Consider the following 19,071-nt stretch of genomic DNA (forward strand, 5'->3'; position numbering starts at 1 on the left):
GATTCCAAGGGTTACTCATGGAGTAAAGTCAGGATTCCCAGGATATTATCCTTTCTCCAAGAAGGTTTGGAAAAATGATTATCAGCTAGTTCTTTAAAGGGACAGATTTCTGCCCTGTCTATTCTTTTGCACAAGCGTCTGGCGGATGTTCCAGACGTTCAGGCATTTTGTCAGGCTTTAGTTAGAATCAAGCCTGTGTTTAAACCTGTTGCTCCGCCATGGAGCTTAAATTTGGTTCTTAAAGGAGTTCCGTTTGAACCTCTTCATTCCATAGATATTAAACTTTTATCTTGGAAAGTTCTTTTTTTGGTAGCAATTTCCTCGGCTCGTAGAGTCTCCGAGTTATCTGCTTTACAATGTGATTCTCCTTATCTGATCTTCCATGCGGATAAGGTAGTCTTGCGTACCAAACCTGGGTTTTTACCTAAGGTGGTATCTAAGAAGAATATCAATCAAGAGATTGTTGTTCCATCTTTGTGTCCTAATCCTTCTTCAAAGAAGGAACGTCTATTACACAATCTGGACGTGGTTCGTGCTTTAAAGTTTTACTTACAAGCTACTAAAGATTTTCGTCAAACATCTGCTTTGTTTGTTGTCTACTCTGGACAGAGGAGAGGTCAAAAGGCTTCGGCAACCTCTCTTTCTTTTTGGCTAAGAAGCATAATCCGCTTATCTTATGAGACTGCTGGCCAGCAGCCTCCTGAAAGGATTACAGCTCATTCTACTAGAGCTGTGGCTTCTACATGGGCCTTTAAAAATGAGGCTTCTGTTGAACAGATTTGCAAGGCGGTGACTTGGTCTTCGCTTCATACTTTTTCAAAATTCTACAAATTTGATACTTTTGCTTCTTCGGAGGCTATTTTTGGGAGAAAGGTTTTACAGGCAGTGGTACCTGCCTTGTCCCTCCCTTCATCCGTGTACTTTGGCTTTGGTATTGGTATCCCACAAGTAATGGATGATCCGTGGACTGGATACACCTTACAAGAGAAAACATAATTTATGCTTACCTGATAAATTTATTTCTCTTGTGGTGTATCCAGTCCACGGCCCGCCCTGTCATTTTAAGGCAGGTCATTTTTTAATTTAAACTACAGGCACCCTATGGTTTCTCCTTTCTCTGCTTGTTTTCGGTCGAATGACTGGATATGGCAGTTAGGGGAGGAGCTATATAACAGCTCTGCTGTGGGTGATCCTCTTGCAACTTCCTGTTGGGAATGAGAATATCCCACAAGTAATGGATGATCCGTGGACTGGATACACCACAAGAGAAATAAATTTATCAGGTAAGCATAAATTATGTTTTTTGTGGTGTTTTCAGGGAAGCGCAAGGGGTAGAGGGCCTCTTCTACTACTTTGTCCTTTTGGTTGAGGAGCTTTATTCACTTGGCCTATGGGACAGCGTGACATAAGCATAAGCCTCCTCAGAGGATCACGGCTCATTCAACTAGAGCTGTGGCTTCGTCTTGGGCCTTCAAGAATGAGGCCTCTATGGAGCAGATTTGTAAGGCGGCTACCTGGTCCTCCTTAAACACTTTTACAAGGTTTTACAAATTTGACATTTTTGCTAGAAAGGTTTTGCAGGCTGTGGTGCCCTCAGGTTAGGGTCCGCATTTTTACCCTTCCGGTTTAATTCATTGTCCTCTAGAGCTTGGGTATATGTTTCCCAAAAGTAATGAATGAAGCCGTGAACTTTCCACCCCTTTAGATGGAAAACATAAATTATACTTACCTGATAATTTTATTTCCATTGTGGGGAGTCCACGGCTCCCGCCCGTAAATCCGATGGGCAGACCTAAATTTAATTAATATTCTGGCACCATTTATACCCTGATATTTCTCCTACTGTTCCTTGTTCCCTCGGCAGAATGACTGGGGGATAAGGGAAGTGGGGGAGGTATTTAAGCCTTTGGATGGGGTGTCTTTGCCTCCTCCTCGTGGCCAGGTTCTTAATTCCCAAAAGTAATGAATGAAGCCGTAGACTCTCCTCCCCACTATGGAAATAAAATTATCAGGTAAGCATAATTTACGTTTTCTTTCAATACAAGTGCAAGTTAACGAGGGCGTGATAACTTAATATCGTATGCGTTAACTTTTGCGTGCCACTTGTAATCTAGCCCAAACAGTTTAATTGTAAATTTATAAACAGTAGATCATACAATGTAAAATGAATCTGCTTTATTTGTACAGGCGCAGATAATGCTAATAAAGGGAAAATTAAGAAAACAGATGATCTGTGTATGAAGTATCAGCTGGGACCAACAGATGAAGAAACCAGTGACAGTATCAGCTCAGGTGAGTGTCCACGTGTGTTGTGCCAGAGGGGAGGCGGATTAAAGGTGAGTGTGCACGTGTGTTGTATCTGAGAGAGACAGGTTACAGGTGCATGTGCACTCATGTTGTGCTTGGGGGGGGACAGTTACAGCTGAGTGTGCACGTTTGTTGTATGTGGAACAAAGGTTACAGTTTAGTGTGCAATTTCGTTGTGTTTGAAGTACACAGGATACAGGCATGTATATTGTGCCTGGTGCATGTGGGATACTGGCGAGTGTGCACATATGTTGTGTCTGAGGCATGTAGGGTACAAACAGCTTACACATACGCGTGTATTCTCACTGTACAGGCCGTACTGATGTGACATCTTCAGATTGCTCAGAGGTTAAGCATGGAAAAGAACTGAATGTGTGCCATAAAGTGAAGACTGAGGATGAAGTTCCTATAAATGCGGCTACAGGTAATTAGCGCATATTAAATAAAGGGAAGTTTCTGTGATAGGGACATTTTGTCTCATCTAAACAACAGTTATAGTTATCAGATGGTTACACAGCAGACACATGTTAGTGTGCAGCTCAGGTTTAAAAGGACAGTCAACAATAGTATTTGTGTTTAAAAAGATAGATAATCCCTTTATTACCCATTCCCAGTTTTGCATAACCAACATAGTTATAAAAATACATGTTTTACCTCTGTAATTACATTGCATGTTAGCCTTTGCAAACTGCCCCCTTATTTCAGTTCTTTTGACAGACTTGCATTTTAGCCAATCAGTGCATACTCCTAGGTAACTTCACGTGTGTGAGCTCAATATTATCTATATGACACACATGAACTTACACCCTCTAGTGGTGAAAAATTGTAAAGATGCATTTAGATTAGAAGCGGTCTTCAAGGTCTAAGAAATTAGCATATGATCTTACCTAGGTTTAGCTTTCAACTAAGAATACCAAGAGAACAAAGCACAATTGGTGATAAAAGTAAATTGGAAAGTTGTTTAAAATTACATGGCCTATTTGAATCATGATATTTTTTTTTGGACTTGACTGTCCCTTTAAGTGTTTCTGACTTTTATGTTTAAATATTTTTTATTAAAGTTTGCAAAGATTTATGAAGTACATTTACATAAAAATTTGCCAATTACGTTTTCAAACAAATTGAAAATAAAACACATTGTCATAACAAATAAAGTTTTGATCTTGTATAACTCAAATATTCAAAAATTAGATCTCAGTTCTCCGCAATCATGATGTAAAACATAACATATATGGTGTCCTAGACCTCCCTCTAAGAGACATAAAAGAGAAAGGGGGAGAACTTATCCCCTTGAGCAATGTAAGACAAGGAAGGTAAGTTATACCATAAATTTATATTGAAAAAAAGGGGGGGGGGGAATATAAATGGGTAAAGGTGACAACATATCCAGCAACAGCTGGATAAGCTTATCATGGTAGTGCTTTTGAATCTAAGTGTGTAATGCATGTTGATCAAGGTATGGTACTCCTATTGGGTAGATCTCGGTCTGAAGCATCCCCATTTATCCAATAGAACCAGATCTGATGAAATGTGTCCTTGTAGTCTAGGATCCCAGATGCCAATTCGTGCATATTGTATGTGTATTGTATCTTATTAATTATTTCAGACCAGGTAGGGACCCATGTCTTCAGATATTTAGCAATACATGTTCTGGTGACCGTACATAGAATATTTAAAAAGGTATTTAAGTGTTTGTTATATAAGGTGTTGTGATTGTGTAAGAGAGCTTGTTGTACAATGAAATTGATCTCCTCACCTATCAGGCGACCCATGAAAGAAGCCAATCTCATCCAGATTGCATTGACCCCAGCGCAGTCCCACCACATATGGCGATATGTGCCTACCTCCCGCACCCTCGATAGCATAGTTTGCTGCCTTGTGTGGACATATGTGCGGTCTTAACCGGTGTCAAGTACCATCGGAAAAGTGTTTTCATAACGTTTTAAGTCTGCACTCAAAAGGCCTCTATCAGCGGTCTGAAATAGGTGTTCCCAGTCCACTAGGTCTTTAGTCATATTCAAGTCCCTTTCCCAGGCTGTCATAACCGAGGATTTGGTCTTAAGTGGACCAGATTGAATAGTCAAGTATAGTCTGGAAATAGTGTGTTTGGAGCGATGGGGGCCATTACAAAGTAGTTCCAAAATAGTAGGTGCTCCCTTCTGAGTGTCTCTGAGAAATGATCTGACTGAGGAGCTGAGTTGGAGGTAAAGATACCAATGTATTTGTATTGGTGCTACTTTCTCTTGCAGTTGATTGAAGGAGAGCAACTTCCCGTTATTTAATATGTCTGCAACTCGGTACAGTCCCTTATTCTACCACTTTTTAAACTGTGGTCTTAGCTCGTCAGGAAAGATATATTGAATTGGGGTGGAAAGAGAGAATCTTGGCATTAGATCGTTGCCCAATATCACTTTCAACCATGTATGTAAGGTAAGCTCTGAAGTGTATGGTGTTGGGTGGGATGAAGTGGATTGTTGAATTTTCCTGTCCCAGAAGATTGAATCTGGTTCACCCCAGCCTCCCATCTCTGCCTCCAATCTGGGCCACAATGCATCTGTTGACTTCTGTAAAAGCATTTTATCCTGTGCTATTCTAGCGGCCTTATAGTAATCTAACAATGCCGGTCCTCCAACCCCTCCTAGTGTTTTGTGTCTATTTATTATAAATTTTGATACTCTAGCAGATTTGCTCCCTCTAATGAAGGAGAGAAGCTCAGTTTGCAACTTTTCTATATCAGGCCTGTTGATCTTTATAGGGAGTGATCGAAATAGATATAAAATTCTAGGTAAAATAGTCATTTTGACAGCTGCAAGTCTCCCTAGCCAGGAAAAGTTGTAACTTTTCCATTTCCTAAGGTCTCGTCTGATCTGTTTAAAAAGGGGGATATAGTTGAATTTATATAATAAATGAGTCTGTGGTGGCAGGAAAATTCCTAGATATTTGAGTGTATGTTTCATCCATTTGAAATCGAAATTGGATTCTAATAATTTTTGAGAGTGTAGGGGAATAGCGATAGGTAGGGCCTCACATTTATCTGTGTTTATCTTATATCCTGATATAATTGAAAATGTGTCTAAGATCCCATAGAGGTTGGGGAGTGAGATAAGTGGCTTGGTGACGGTTAATAGGATGTCGTCTGCAAAGAGCGAAAGCTTATACTCCGAATTTGCTACAGAGACCCCCGAGATATCTGGGTGAGATCTGATTCTGGCTGCTAGTGGTTCTATACAAAGGGTGAATAATAGTGGTGAAAAAGGGCAACCCTGTCTCATGCCGTTTAGGATTGGAAAACTTTTGGACTTGTATCCAGCTGAGGCTACCTGGGCGAATGGGAGAGAGTATATCGCTTGTAAGGCTGTTATAAATGTACCATCAAACCCCATCCTCCCAAGGGTGGTGAACATATATTTCCAATCAATTCTATCAAACGCCTTCTCTGCATCCAATGACAGGAGCAGAGAAGGCGTTTTTGTCTTATCCAACCATTGCACGAGATTTGTCACCTTTCTGATATTATCCGGAGCCTCCCTATCTTTGATGAATCCCACCTGATCAGGATGCACCAGGTGGGGTATAATTAGTTTAAGGCGATTTGCCAAAATCTTCGTAAAGATCTTCAAATCTTGATTTATAAGGGATATCGGGCGATAATTTTTACAAAGTATATGGTTTCTGCCAGATTTAGGTATCACTACAATTTTAGCATATAAGAGTTTCGGTGGAACAGGGTTGCCCTCCATAATATGGTTGCAAAATGTGGTAAGGTGAGGGAGCAGAGTGGATCCAAATAGTTTATAGTATTCCCCTGGAAGCCCATCAGGGCCCGCCGCCTTCCCCGGTTTAAGATCTCGGATCACCCCCATCACCTCCGCCGCAGATATCTTACCATTAAGTGTTTCCCTGTGTTCCCTAGATATTGTGTGCAGGGGGGAATGTGCGAAAAATTCTGTCGTGAGAGTTTCTGTTGTGTTATGAATGACTTTGTGTCCGTCGTATAAGTCCTCATAATAGGTTGCAAATGTATCGACTATTTCCTGTGGATGTGAAGTGGAGGTACCCCGAATGGTCTCAATAACTGGGAAGGCTGATGCTCTACATCTTTCCCTAATTTTGTAGGCCATAAATTTATCCGGCTTATTCGCTTAAATGAAATACCCAGATTTAAGTTTTTGAGTAGCCCTAGTAGCTTGAGAGTTGAGCATCGACATTAGTAGGGTTTTTTTTAGTCTGGAGCATATTTAGGGTGGAAGTCAATTTCGATAGTCTGTGTTGTCTCTCTAGTAAATTTATTTCCCTATAAAGCTCTTCTAGTTGATTTCTGTATTTTTTGTTTTGGACAGCTTTTTCTTTGATAAGCAATCCCCGTAGCACTACCTTATGTGCTGCCCATATGTTTATTGGATTTAAAGTGGAGTCAGTGTTGATAGTCCAATATTCTGTTAATGCTCGTAGAGTGTTTTCGTGTGCCTGAGGGTTTTTAAGATATGTAGGGTCGAACGTCCAAGTTTTGCTACGTGATGGATCTCTTAGTCCGTCTACCTGTAGGGAAACAATGAAATGATCCGACCATACACAGGCATGTATGTCAGATTTTCGTATTAAGGGTTGAAGAATCTGGCTAACATATACATAGTCTAATCTCGCGTATGAGTTGTGTGCAGCTGAATAGAAAGTAGTATCAGTAGTTACTCCATATAATTTATCCCATGTATCTATTAGGGAGTGAGGTGATAAGTGATCTTGAATAGATTTGACTAGTCGATTATGTCGGAGTTGCATGTTAGTCAAAAAGCAATTAGATGTATGTTTAATCAGGGACATAGTGATATTAAAATCCCCTGCTAAAATGATCTTAGTTTGTGACCATTGTGTTAATAGGTGTGCTATATGTCGAAAGAATGAGTGCTGGTTCTCGTTGGGTGCATAGACATTGCATAGAGTGATCTCAGTGTCTAAAATCTGACCCCTGACAATAAGATATCTCCCTTCTGGGTCCTCAATGGTAGATACATGTATGAAATTAATAGAAGAATGAATTAAAATAGAGACTCCCCTTTTCTTGGTGGATGCCGTGGCATGGTAGTGGGTTGTGAAGTGTCGTGCCCAGTATCTTGGGATATTAGCTTTAAGAAGGTGTGTTTCTTGTAAAAATAATAAGTTTGCCTGCAATGAGGCATATTGGGACATCGCTGTCTTACGTTTGGTGTCAGTGTTAAGTCCCCTGATATTATGGGAAAGCAAAGTTATTCTAGGGAACATTGTTTGGTAATGTTGTGTATGTTAGGGCTGCGTAAACTGGTACCTTCTGGTTCCGACCTTTACCTTGCTGGAGTCTTAATGGAGTAGTAGTTTCAGTATCAAGGAGCATTACAAAGTTGTCACTGGGGTAAAAAGAAACATTAGAGAAAAAACAGCACATTACATGCAACAGAATAAAAAACAGGTCCCCGTAACAGTCAGCTAGGGGACAACATTGTGAAAATGAACAAATAATCAACAATCAGTATTGCAAGGGGGCAAGGGCACCCCTCCAGCTCACAAGTCAGGTCATATCTAAAGTCAGCTCACGACCTCAACCTAATGAGCGTCATCAAAGTTTGTTTTTGTGTAATTAGTGAAAAGTTCAAAGGCTTCTAAACAACCATCAACTAGGCCGTTAACCGGAATTTGGTAGTGTTACCTCAGTCTCTGGTATCTTTCACATTGAGGAGTCAAGTTCCGTTTCCTCGAGTTTCTTTTGTCTTTTTTTTTTTAGGGTTAATTTTCTACCATAACGCTTTGTGTCTGGTTTCTTGTGTTGACTCGCCATTAGAGGGAGCTTCCAGATGTGGTAATGCTGGGGCTTCTAAGCCCAGGACTTTACAAATTTCAGGAATATCTTCTCGCTCTTTGAGGGTTATTATTTTAGAGTCTTTGGTGATGATGAGCGCAAAGGGGAAGCCCCACTTATATGGTATCTGATGTTTCCGGAGCAAAAGCGTAAGGGGCCGTAAGGTACCCCTGCGTTGTAGAGTTCGCAAGCTTAGGTCCTGAAAGAACTGAATCACATTCCCCTGAAATTTGAAGGTATGATGTCTCCTAGAGGCTTGTAGTATTTTCTCTTTGTCAGGGAAGAAAGTTAATCTGATTACTACATCCCTGGGGGGAAGGCCGTTCTTAGGTTTAGCTTTTAAAGCTCTGTGAGCCCTTTCCACCTGGAAAATATAGTCAGCTGGTTTTTCAGTGATCTGGCTGAATAGTTGAGATAGATATGCTGGTAGATCTCTAGAAGTGACTTCTTCCGGAATTCCCTTCAGTCTGATCTTGTTACTTCTATTTTCGAGGTCCTCCAATTTATCTTGACATTTCGCTATTAGTTGTTGTTGTGAGGAAATTGTTTGTGTCATTTCATCCATGTTTCCCACAATAGAGTCCTGTTGGTCTTCTAGGGTCTCAATTCTCCCCCCATGTCCACCAAGTCAGATTTGATCTCTGACAAACTGTTAGTGACTGATGTGTGGATAGAGTCAATCTTCTCCCACAACTTCTCAAAGTTATCAGCGATATCCTGCTTAGAGACTAGTGTGCGTAAATCTGCCCTTGTGAGAGGGACACTGTCATCTCGAGGTTGTGTGGGTTCCCCCTCTGATTCCTCTTCTATCTCTGAACCTTTGGGAATTTTATCAGATTGGGTTGTTTTAAAAAAAGAGGACATATTGGTAGTCTTCAGCGACTTATCGCCCTTCACTGATCTCCTGGCAGCCATGTTTCTGCTTCTAAGATGTGGTTCTGATTGCCGTGACGGTACAGACGAGTGCACGGGAGCACCAAGTGCGTATGTTTATGTCAGCGTTAGGCAGAATATTTGTTTTAATGACTAGATAATTTTTTCATATACTTGAGGTTTGGTATAAAGGCAGCGACCAAAAACAGAATGCCATTTAGCGGCATATGAATTACCTGAGAGCATATCATTGGAGTCAGTGAGCTGGCTGGTTACCCCTCTATTTTATCTATGTGTTTACATTAGTTTCACGATGAGTGTTCCTGCAGTTCAATGCAGTCCTGAATAATTCTGCTGCAGGTGTAATGCTTCTATTGACTTAAAGAGATGTATAAATAAAATGGTGTATTTTTCCGCCACTTACCCCTCTGCAGGGACTCTTAATATATCTGGATGCCTCTTTTGCTTCTGAATTTCTTATACTTCTGTACACTATCTCAGCATGGATGTCTGTGTCTTTTCTTACACCACTTTTATTCAGAGAGGCTACTAGGATTGCTGGCTGTGAGGGCCTCCGTTTTTCTCCTGATTGCAAAAGGCTTATTTTGGCTTCTATTCTCCTCTACCTGATCTCTCAGTGTATGTGTCTACCTTGTTTGGGCTGCCTTTATAAATCCAGCTATTTTTGTCTTCTTTGGGGGCCCTACTCGATCCGGAGTAGGCCGCAGCCGGGGACTTTCCTGAATTTTCCCTGGTTCTCAAATTCAGGTTGAAGTTCCATTTTTTCTAGTGCTTCCAATTTGATGTTATTTATTACCCCTTAGTTGAGGATGCTAACAAGTAGTAAGTAGTGGCCTCAGTGGCCTCAGAAAGCTGCTTTTTATTGGTTTAATACCCTTTTTTACACAGAGCTTCTCTCATATGCTGCTGTTTCCTTTGCCAGCTAGCCCCACCTCCCTGATTCTGACTTTTAAAGGGACATGAAACAGATTTTCTTTTCTTTAATGATTCAGATAGATCATAACATTCTAAACAACTTTCACATTTAATTGAAACAGATTTTTTTTTTACACCTAAACTGTCTTTTTAAAAACATAAATTATGCTTACCTGATAATTTTATTTCCTTCTGTATGAGGAGAGTCCACCGCATCATTCTTTACTGTTGGGAAATACTGAACCTGGCCACCAGGAGGAGGCAAAGATATCCCAGCCAAAGACTTAAATACTCCCCATACTTCACTCATATCCCAGTCATTCTGCCAAGGCAACAAGGAACAGTAGGATAAATATCATGGTATAAATGGTGCCGAAAGAGAAAAACTAAATTTTGGTCCGCCCATCGGAGTATACGAAGAATGTCCACTTAGTTTACTTACACAGTTTGAATAATCCAATCTTGAGTCATTAAATTATCTTATAGAAAAATTATCCTATAGATAAATGTCTTTTTCTCTTGTTAAGTGTATCCAGTCCACGAATCATCCATTACTTGTGGGATATTCTCCTTCCCAACAGGAAGTTGCAAGAGGATCACCCACAGCAGAGCTGCTATATAGCTCCTCCCCTCACTGCCATATCCAGTCATTCTCTTGCAACTCTCAACAAAGATGGAGGTAGTAAGAGGAGAGTGGTGTATTATAGTTAGTTTTTTAACTTCAATCAAAAGTTTGTTATTTTTAAATGGTACCGGAGTGTACTGTTTTATCACAGGCAGCATTAGAAGAAGAATCTGCCTGTGATTTCTATGATCTTAGCAGAAGTAACTAAGATCCACTGCCGTTCTCACATATTCTGAGGAGTGAGGTAACTTCAGAGGGGGAATGGCGTGCAGGTTTTCCTGCAATAAGGTATGTGCAGTTAACATATTTCTAGGGATGGAATTTGCTAGAAAAATGCTGCTGATACCGAATTAATGTAAGTTAAGCCTAAATGCAGTGATTTAATAGCGACTGGTATCAGGCTTATTAACAGAGATACATACTCTTATAAAAGTGTAATATAAAAAGTTTGCTGGCATGTTAATCGTTTTTATATATGTTTGGTGACAAAACTTATTGGGGCCTAGTTTTTTTCCACATGGCTGGCTTGATTTTTTGCCTAGAAACAGTTTCCTGAGGCTTTCCACTGTTGTAATATGAGTGGGAGGGGCATATTTTAGCGCTTTTCTGCACAGCTAAAATTACAGACAGAGACACTCAGCTTCCTTCTGCATGATACAGGACATCTCTGAAGGGCTCAAAAGGCTTCAAAAGTAGTGTTTGAGGAGGGTAACAACCACAGTAGACCTGTGGCGGCAGTTGTGACTGTGTTTAAAAACGTTTTTGTCATTTATTCCGTTTTTGGTATTAAGGGGTTAATCATCCATTTGCAAGTGGGTGCAATGCTCTGGTAAACTTGTTACATACACTGTAAAAAATTTCGTTAGTGTAACTGCCTTTTTTCACTGTTATTTCAAATTTTGTCAAAATTTGTTTCTCTTAAAGGCACAGTAACGTTTTTTATATTGCTTGTTAACTTGGTTTAAAGTGTTTTCCAAGCTTGCTAATCTCATTGCTAGTCTGTATAAACATGTCTGACACAGAGGAAACTACTTGTTCATTATGTTTAATAGCCATGGTGGAGCCCCATAGGAGAATGTGTACTAAATGTATTGATTTCACCTTAAACCGTAAAGATCAGTCTTTATCTATAAAAGAATTGTCACCAGAGGGGTCTGTCGAGGGAGAAGTTATGCCGACTAACTCTCCCCACGTGTCGGACCCTTCGCCTCCCGCTCAAGGGACGCACGCTAATATGGCGCCAAGTACATCAGGGACACCCATAGCGATTACTTTGCAGGACATGGCTGCAATCATGAATAATACCCTGTCAGAGGTATTAGCCAGATTGCCTGAATTGAGAGGCAAGCGCGATAGCTCTGGGGTTAGACGAGATACAGAGCACGTAGATGCTGTAAGAGCCATGTCTGATACTGCGTCACAATATGCAGAACCTGAGGATGGAGAGCTTCAGTCTGTGGGTGACGTCTCTGAATCGGGGAGACCTGATTCAGAGATTTCTAATTTTAAATTTAAGCTTGAGAACCTCCGTGTGTTACTTGGGGAGGTATTAGCTGCTCTGAATGACTGTGACACAATTGCAGTGCCAGAGAAATTGTGTAGACTGGATAAATACTATGCAGTGCCGGTGAGTACTGATGTTTTTCCAATACCTAAAAGGCTTACAGAAATTATTAGTAAGGAGTGGGATAGGCCCGGTGTGCCATTTTCCCCACCTCCTATATTTAGAAAAATGTTTCCAATAGATGCCACTACACGGGACTTATGTCAGACAGTCCCTAAGGTGGAGGGAGCAGTTTCTATTTTAGCAAAGCGTACCACTATCCCGGTTGAGGACAGTTGTGCTTTTTCAGATCCAATGGATAAAAAATTAGAGGGTTACCTTAAGAAAATGTTTATTCAACAAGGTTTTATTTTACAGCCCCTTGCATGCATTGCGCCTGTCACTGCTGCGGCGGCGTTCTGGTTTGAGGCCCTGGAAGAGGCCATCCATACAGCTCCATTGACTGAAATTATTGACAAGCTTAGAACACTTAAGCTAGCTAACTCATTTGTTTCTGATGCCATTGTTCATTTGACTAAACTAACGGCTAAGAATTCCGGATTCGCCATCCAGGCGCGTAGGGCGCTATGGCTTAAATCCTGGTCAGCTGATGTGACTTCAAAGTCTAAATTACTCAACATTCCTTTCAAGGGGCAGACCTTATTCGGGCCTGGTTTGAAAGAAATTATTGCTGTCATTACTGGAGGTAAGGGTCATACCCTTCCTCAGGACAGGGCAAAATCAAGGGCCAAACAGTCTAATTTCTCCAACATAGGTGTGTCCGGTCCACGGCGTCATCCTTACTTGTGGGATATTCTCTTCCCCAACAGGAAATGGCAAAGAGCCCAGCAAAGCTGGTCATATGATCCCTCCTAGGCTCCGCCCTACCCCAGTCATTCTCTTTGCCGTTGCACAGGCAACATCTCCACGGAGATGGCTAAGAGTTTTTTGGTGTTTAAATGTAGTTTTTATTCTTCAATCAAGTGTTTGTTATTTTAAAATAGTGCTGGTATGTACTATTTACTCTGAAACAGAAAAGAGAAGAAGATTTCTGTTTGTGAGAGGAAGATGATTTTAGCAAACGTTACTAAAATCGATTGCTGTTTCCACACAGGACTGTTGAGATGAAGTAACTTCAGTTGGGGGAAGCAGTTGGCAGACTTTTCTGCCTGAGGTATGATGGCCACATTTCTAACACGACTTGGTAATGCTGGAAAGGCTGTCATTTTCCCCTATGGGGACCGGTAAGCCATTTTTCTTAGATTAAGTATAAGAATAAAGGCTTTATAAGGGCTTAAAAAACTGGTAGACATTTTTCTGGGCTAAACACGATTACTTGCTAAGCATATTTGACAGATTATAGCGCTTTATAGTTATTATAATCTTGGGGATTGTTGTTAAAAAACGGCAGGCACTGTATGGACACCTTTTTCAGATGGGGGCCTTCTCTAGTCATAGGCAGAGCCTCATTTTCGCGCCACTAATGCGCAGTTGTTTTTGGAAGGCAAGGCATGCAGATGCATGTGTGAGGAGCTAAGATCCACTGAAAAAGCTTATAGAAGGCGTCATTTGTATCGTATTCCCCTCTGGGCTTGGTTGGGTCAGCAAAGCAGATTCCTGGGACTGTATAGGGGTTAAATGTAAAAACGGCTCCGGTTCCGTTATTTTAAGGGTTAAAGCTTTCAAATTTGGTGTGCAATACTTTTAAGGCTTTAAGACACTGTGGTGAAATTTTGGTGAATTTTGAACAATTGCTTCATACTTTTTTGCATATTCAGTAATAAAGTGTGTTCTGTTTAAAATTTTAAGTGACAGTAACGGTTTTATTTTTAAAACGTTTTTTGTGCTTTGTTGACAACGTTTAAGCCTGTTTAACATGTCTGAACCATCAGATAAACGATGTTCTATATGTATGAAAGCCAATGTGTCTCCCCATTTAAATATATGTGATAATTGTGACATGGTGTCCAAACAAAGTAGGGACAATGATGCCACAGATAATAATAGTGCCCAAGATGATTCTTCAGATGAGGGGAGTAAGCATGGTACTGCATCACCCCCTTCTGTGTCTAAAGCAGTTTTGCCCACACAGAGGCCCCTAGTACATCTAGTGCGCCAATACTTATTACTATGCAACAATTAACGGCTGTTATGGATAATTCTATTGCAAATATTTTACCTAAAATGCCTACTTATCAAAAGAAAGCGCGATTGCTCTGTTTTAAACACTGAAGAGCAAGAGGACGCTGATGATAACGCTTCTGACATACCCTCACACCAATCTGAAGGGGCCAGGAGGGAGGTTTTGTCTGAGGGAGAAATTTCAGATTCAGGGAAAATTTCTCAACAAGCTGAACCTGATGTTCTAATTTAAATTTAAAATTAGAACATCTCCGCGCACTGCTTAAGGAGGTATTATCTACTCTGGATGATTGTGACAATTTGGTCATTCCAGAGAAATTATGTAAGATGGACAAGTTCCTAGAGGTTCCGGTGCCCCCCGATGTTTTTCCTATACCCAAGCGGGCGGTGGCGGACATAGTAAACAAGGAATGGGAAAGGCCCGGCATACCTTTTGTGCCTCCCCCTATATTTAGAAATTATATCCTATAGTCGACCCCAGAAAGGACTTATGGCAGACAGTCCCCTAGGTCGAGGGGGTGGTCTCTACTCTAAACAAAACGCACTACATATTCCCTTAGAAGATAGTTGTGCTTTTAAAGATCCTATGGATAAAAAAATTAGAGGGTATTGCTTAAAGAATGTTTGTTCAGCAAGGTTACCTTCTTCAACCAATTTCATGCATTGTTCCTGTCACTACGGCATGCGTGTTTCTGGTTCGAAGAACTAGAAAAGTCGCTCGATAAGGAATCTTCGTATGAGGAGATAAGGACAGAGTTCATGCACTTAAATTGGATAACTCTTTTATTCTAGATGCCGCTTTGCAATTAGCGAGATTAGCGGCGAAAAATTCAGGGTTTGCTATCGTGGCGCGCAGAGCGCTCTGGCTAAAGTCTTGGTCAGCGGATGTGTCTTCCAAGACAAAATTGCTTAACATCCCTTTCAAGGGCAAAACACTGTTTGGTCCTGATTTGAAAGAGATTATTTCAGACATCACCGGCAGGAAAGGGCCCACGCCCTTCCTCAGGATAGGTCTTTTAAGGCTAGAAATAAGCCTAATTTTCGTCCCTTTCGCAGAAACGGACCAGCCTCTACTTCTACATCCTCTAAGCAAGAGGGTAATACTTCTCAACCCAAACCAGCCTGGAGACCGATGCAAGGCTGGAACAAGGGTAAGCAGGCCAAGAAGCCTGCCACTGCTACCAAAACAGCATGAAGGGATGGCCCCCCGATCCGGGACCGGATCTGGTGGGGGGCAGACTTTCTCTCTTTGCTCAGGCCTGGGCAAGAGATGTTCAGGATCCTTGGGCACTAGAAATAGTTTCTCAAGGTTATCTCCTGGAATTCAAGGAACTACCCCCAAGGGGAAGGTTCCACAGGTCTCAATTATCTTCAAACCAAATAAAAAGACAGGCATTCTTACATTGTGTAGAAGACCTGTTAAGGATGGGAGTAATTCATCCAGTTCCAATAAGAGAACAAGGGATGGGATTTTACTCCAACCTGTTCATAGTTCCCAAAAAAGAGGGAACGTTCAGACCAATTCTAGATCTCAAGATCCTAAACAAATTTCTCAGGGTTCCATATTCAAAATGGAAAACCATTCGAACGATCCTTCCTACCAACCAGGAAGGTCAATTTATGACCACGGTGGATTTAAAGGATGCGTACCTCTATATTCCTATCCACAAGGAACATCATCAGTTCCTAAGGTTCGCTTTTCTGGACAAGCATTACCAGTTTGTGGCACTTCCTTTCGGATTAGCCACCGCTCCGAGAATTTTCACAAAGGTACTAGGGTCCCTTCTAGCGGTTCTAAGACCAAGGGGCATTGCAGTAGTACCGTACTTGGACGACATCCTGATTCAAGCGTCGTCTCTGTCAAAAGCAAAGGCTCATACGGACTTCGTCCTAGCCTTTCTCAGATCTCACGGATGGAAAGTAAACATAGAAAAAAGTTCTCTTTCCCCGTCAACAAGAGTTCCCTTCTTGGGAACAATAATAGACTCCTTAGAAATGAGAATTTTTCTGACAGAGGTCAGAAAATCAAAATTCTAAGCTCTTGTCAAGTTCTTCATTCTGTTCTTCGTCCTTCCATAGCGCAGTGCATGGAAGTAATAGGATTGATGGTTGCAGCAATGGACATAGTTCCTTTTGCACGAATTCATCTAAGACCATTACAACTGTGCATGCTCAGACAGTGGAATGGGGATTATACAGACTTGTCTCAGACGATTCAAGTAGATCAAAGGACCAGAGATTCACTCCGTTGGTGGCTAATCCTGGACAACCTGTCACAGGGAATGAGCTTCCCGCCAGACCAGAGTGGGTCATTGTCACGACCGACGCCAGTCTGGTGGGCTGGGGCGCGGTCTGGGAACCCCTGAAAGCTCAGGGTCTATGGTCTCGGGAAGAATCTCTTCTCCGATAAACATTCTGGAACTGAGAGCGATATTCAATGCACTCAAAGCTTGGCCTCATCTAGCAAAAGGCCAAATTCATAAGTTTCAATCAGACAACATGACGACAGTTGCATATATCAAACATCAGGGAGGGGAACAAGGAGTTCCCTGGCGATGGAGGAAGTGACCAAGATAATTCAATGGGCGGAGGATCACTCCTGCCACTTGTCTGCTATCCACATCCCAGGGGTGGAAAATTGGGAAGCGGATTTTCTGAGTCGTCAGACATTCCATCCGGGGAGTGGGAACTCCACCCGGAAATCTCTTGCCCAAAATAACTCAATTATGGGGCATTCCAGACAGGGATCTGATGGCGTCTCGTCAGAACTCTCAAGGTTCCCCTTGTTACGGGTCCAGATCCCAGGGATCCCAAGGCAACTCTAGTAGATGCACTAGTAGCACGCTTGGACCTTCAACCTAGCTATATGTTTTCCCCACCGTTTCCTCTCATTCCCAGGCTGGTAGCCAGGAGTCAACAGGAGAGGGCTTCGGTGATCTTGATAGCTCCTGCGTGGCACGCGAGGACTTGGTATGCAGACCTGGTGAATATGTCATCGGCTCCACCATGGAAGCTACCTTTGAGACAGGACCTTCTTGTTCAAGGTCCATTCTGAACATCCAAAATCTGGTTTCTCTCCAACTGACTGCTTGGAGATTGAACGCTTGATTTTATCAAAGCGTGGGTTTTCAGATTCTGTAATAGATACCTCTGATTCAGGCTAGAAGCCTTGTAACTAGAAAAATTACCCATAAGATATGGAAAAAATATATCCTATTGGTGTGAATCTAAAGGATTCCCATGGAACAAGATAAAAAATTCCTAGGATTTTATCCTTTCTACAAGAGGGTTTGGAGAAGGGATTATCTGCAAGTTCTCTGAAGGGACAGATTCCTCGTTATCTGTTTTACTTCACAAAAGGCTGGCAGCTGTGCCAGACGTTCAAGCGTTTGTTCAGGCTCTGGTTAGAATCAAGCCTGTTTACAGACCTTTGACTCCTCCCTGGAGTCTTAATCTAGTTCTTTCAGTTCTTCAAGGGGTTCCGTTTGAACCCTTACATTCCGTAGATATTAAGTTATTATCTTGGAAAGTTTTGTTTTTGGTTGCAATTTCTTCTGCTAGAAGAGTTTCTGAGTTATCTGCTCTGCAGTGTTCTCCGCCCCTATCTGGTGTTCCATGCAGATAAGGTGGTTTTGCGTACTAAGCCTGGTTTGCTTCCGAAAGTTGTTTCCAACAAGAATATTAACCAGGAGATAGTTGTACCTTCCTTTGTGCCCGAATCCAGTTTCAAAGAAGGAACGTTTGTTACACAATTTTGGACGTAGTCCGTGCTCTAAAATTCTATTTAGAGGCCACTAAAGATTTCAGACAAACTTCTTCTTTGTTTGTTGTTTATTCTGGTAAAAGGAGAGGTCAAAAAGCAACTTCTACCTCTCTTTCTTTTTGGCTTAAAAGCATTATCCGTTTGGCTTATGAGAATGCCGGACGGCAGCCTCCTGAAAGAATCACAGCTCACTCCACTAGGGCTGTGGCTTCCACATGGGCCTTCAAGAACGAGGCTTCTGTTGACCAGATATGTAAGGCAGCGACTTGGTCCTTCACTGCACACTTTTGCCAAATTTTTACAAATTTGATACTTTTGCTTCTTCAGAGGCTATTTTTGGGAGAAAGGTTTTGCAAGCCGTGGTGCCTTCCATTTAGGTGACCTGATTTGCTCCCCTCCCTTCCTCCGTGTCCTAAAGCTTTGGTATTGGTTCCCACAAGTAAGGATGACGCCGTGGACCGGACACACCTATGTTGGAGAAAACAGAATTTATGCTTACCTGATAAATTACTTTCTCCAACGGTGTGTCCGGTCCACGGCCCCGCCCTGGTTTTTTTTAATCAGGTCTGATGAATTATTTTCTCTAACTACAGTCACCACGGTTATCATATGGTTTCTCCTATGCATATTTCCTCCTGTACGTCGGTCGAATGACTGGGGTAGGCGGAGCCTAGGAGGGATCATATGACCAGCTTTGCTGGGCTCTTTGCCATTTCCTGTTGGGGAAGAGAATATCCCACAAGTAAGGATGACGCCGTGGACCGGACACACCGTTGGAGAAAGTAATTTATCAGGTAAGCATAAATTCTGTTTTTCGTGCCTTTCGAAATTTCAAGGCAGGTTGCAGCATCAACTCCCTCTGCTTCAAAACAAGAGAGAACTTTTGCTCAATCCAAGCAGGCCTGGAAACCTAACCAGTCCTGGAACAAGGGCAAGCAGGCCAGAAAGCCTGCTGCTTCCTCAAGACAGCATGAAGGAGCGGCCCCACTATGTGACAACGGATCTAGTAGGGGGGCAGACTCTCTCTCTCGCCCAGGCGTGGGCAAGAGATG

General features: G+C 41.9%; 1 protein-coding gene across 4 annotated transcripts in view; it reads left to right on the forward strand.

Moving 5' to 3' along the window:
* Window positions 1–19,071, forward strand: part of LOC128657241 (gastrula zinc finger protein XlCGF26.1-like) — a 437,958-nt gene that overhangs the window by 178,336 nt on the left and 240,551 nt on the right. For all 4 annotated transcript variants that reach the window (XM_053711511.1, XM_053711510.1, XM_053711513.1 and 1 more), the window contains 2 exons: window positions 2,188–2,292; window positions 2,621–2,731. In XM_053711511.1, the coding sequence (XP_053567486.1) occupies window positions 2,188–2,292; window positions 2,621–2,731 (216 nt within the window). The remainder of the gene's footprint in view (window positions 1–2,187; window positions 2,293–2,620; window positions 2,732–19,071) is intronic.

Source organism: Bombina bombina, chromosome 4, assembly GCF_027579735.1.
Source record: "Bombina bombina isolate aBomBom1 chromosome 4, aBomBom1.pri, whole genome shotgun sequence".
Taxonomy (NCBI): domain Eukaryota; kingdom Metazoa; phylum Chordata; class Amphibia; order Anura; family Bombinatoridae; genus Bombina; species Bombina bombina.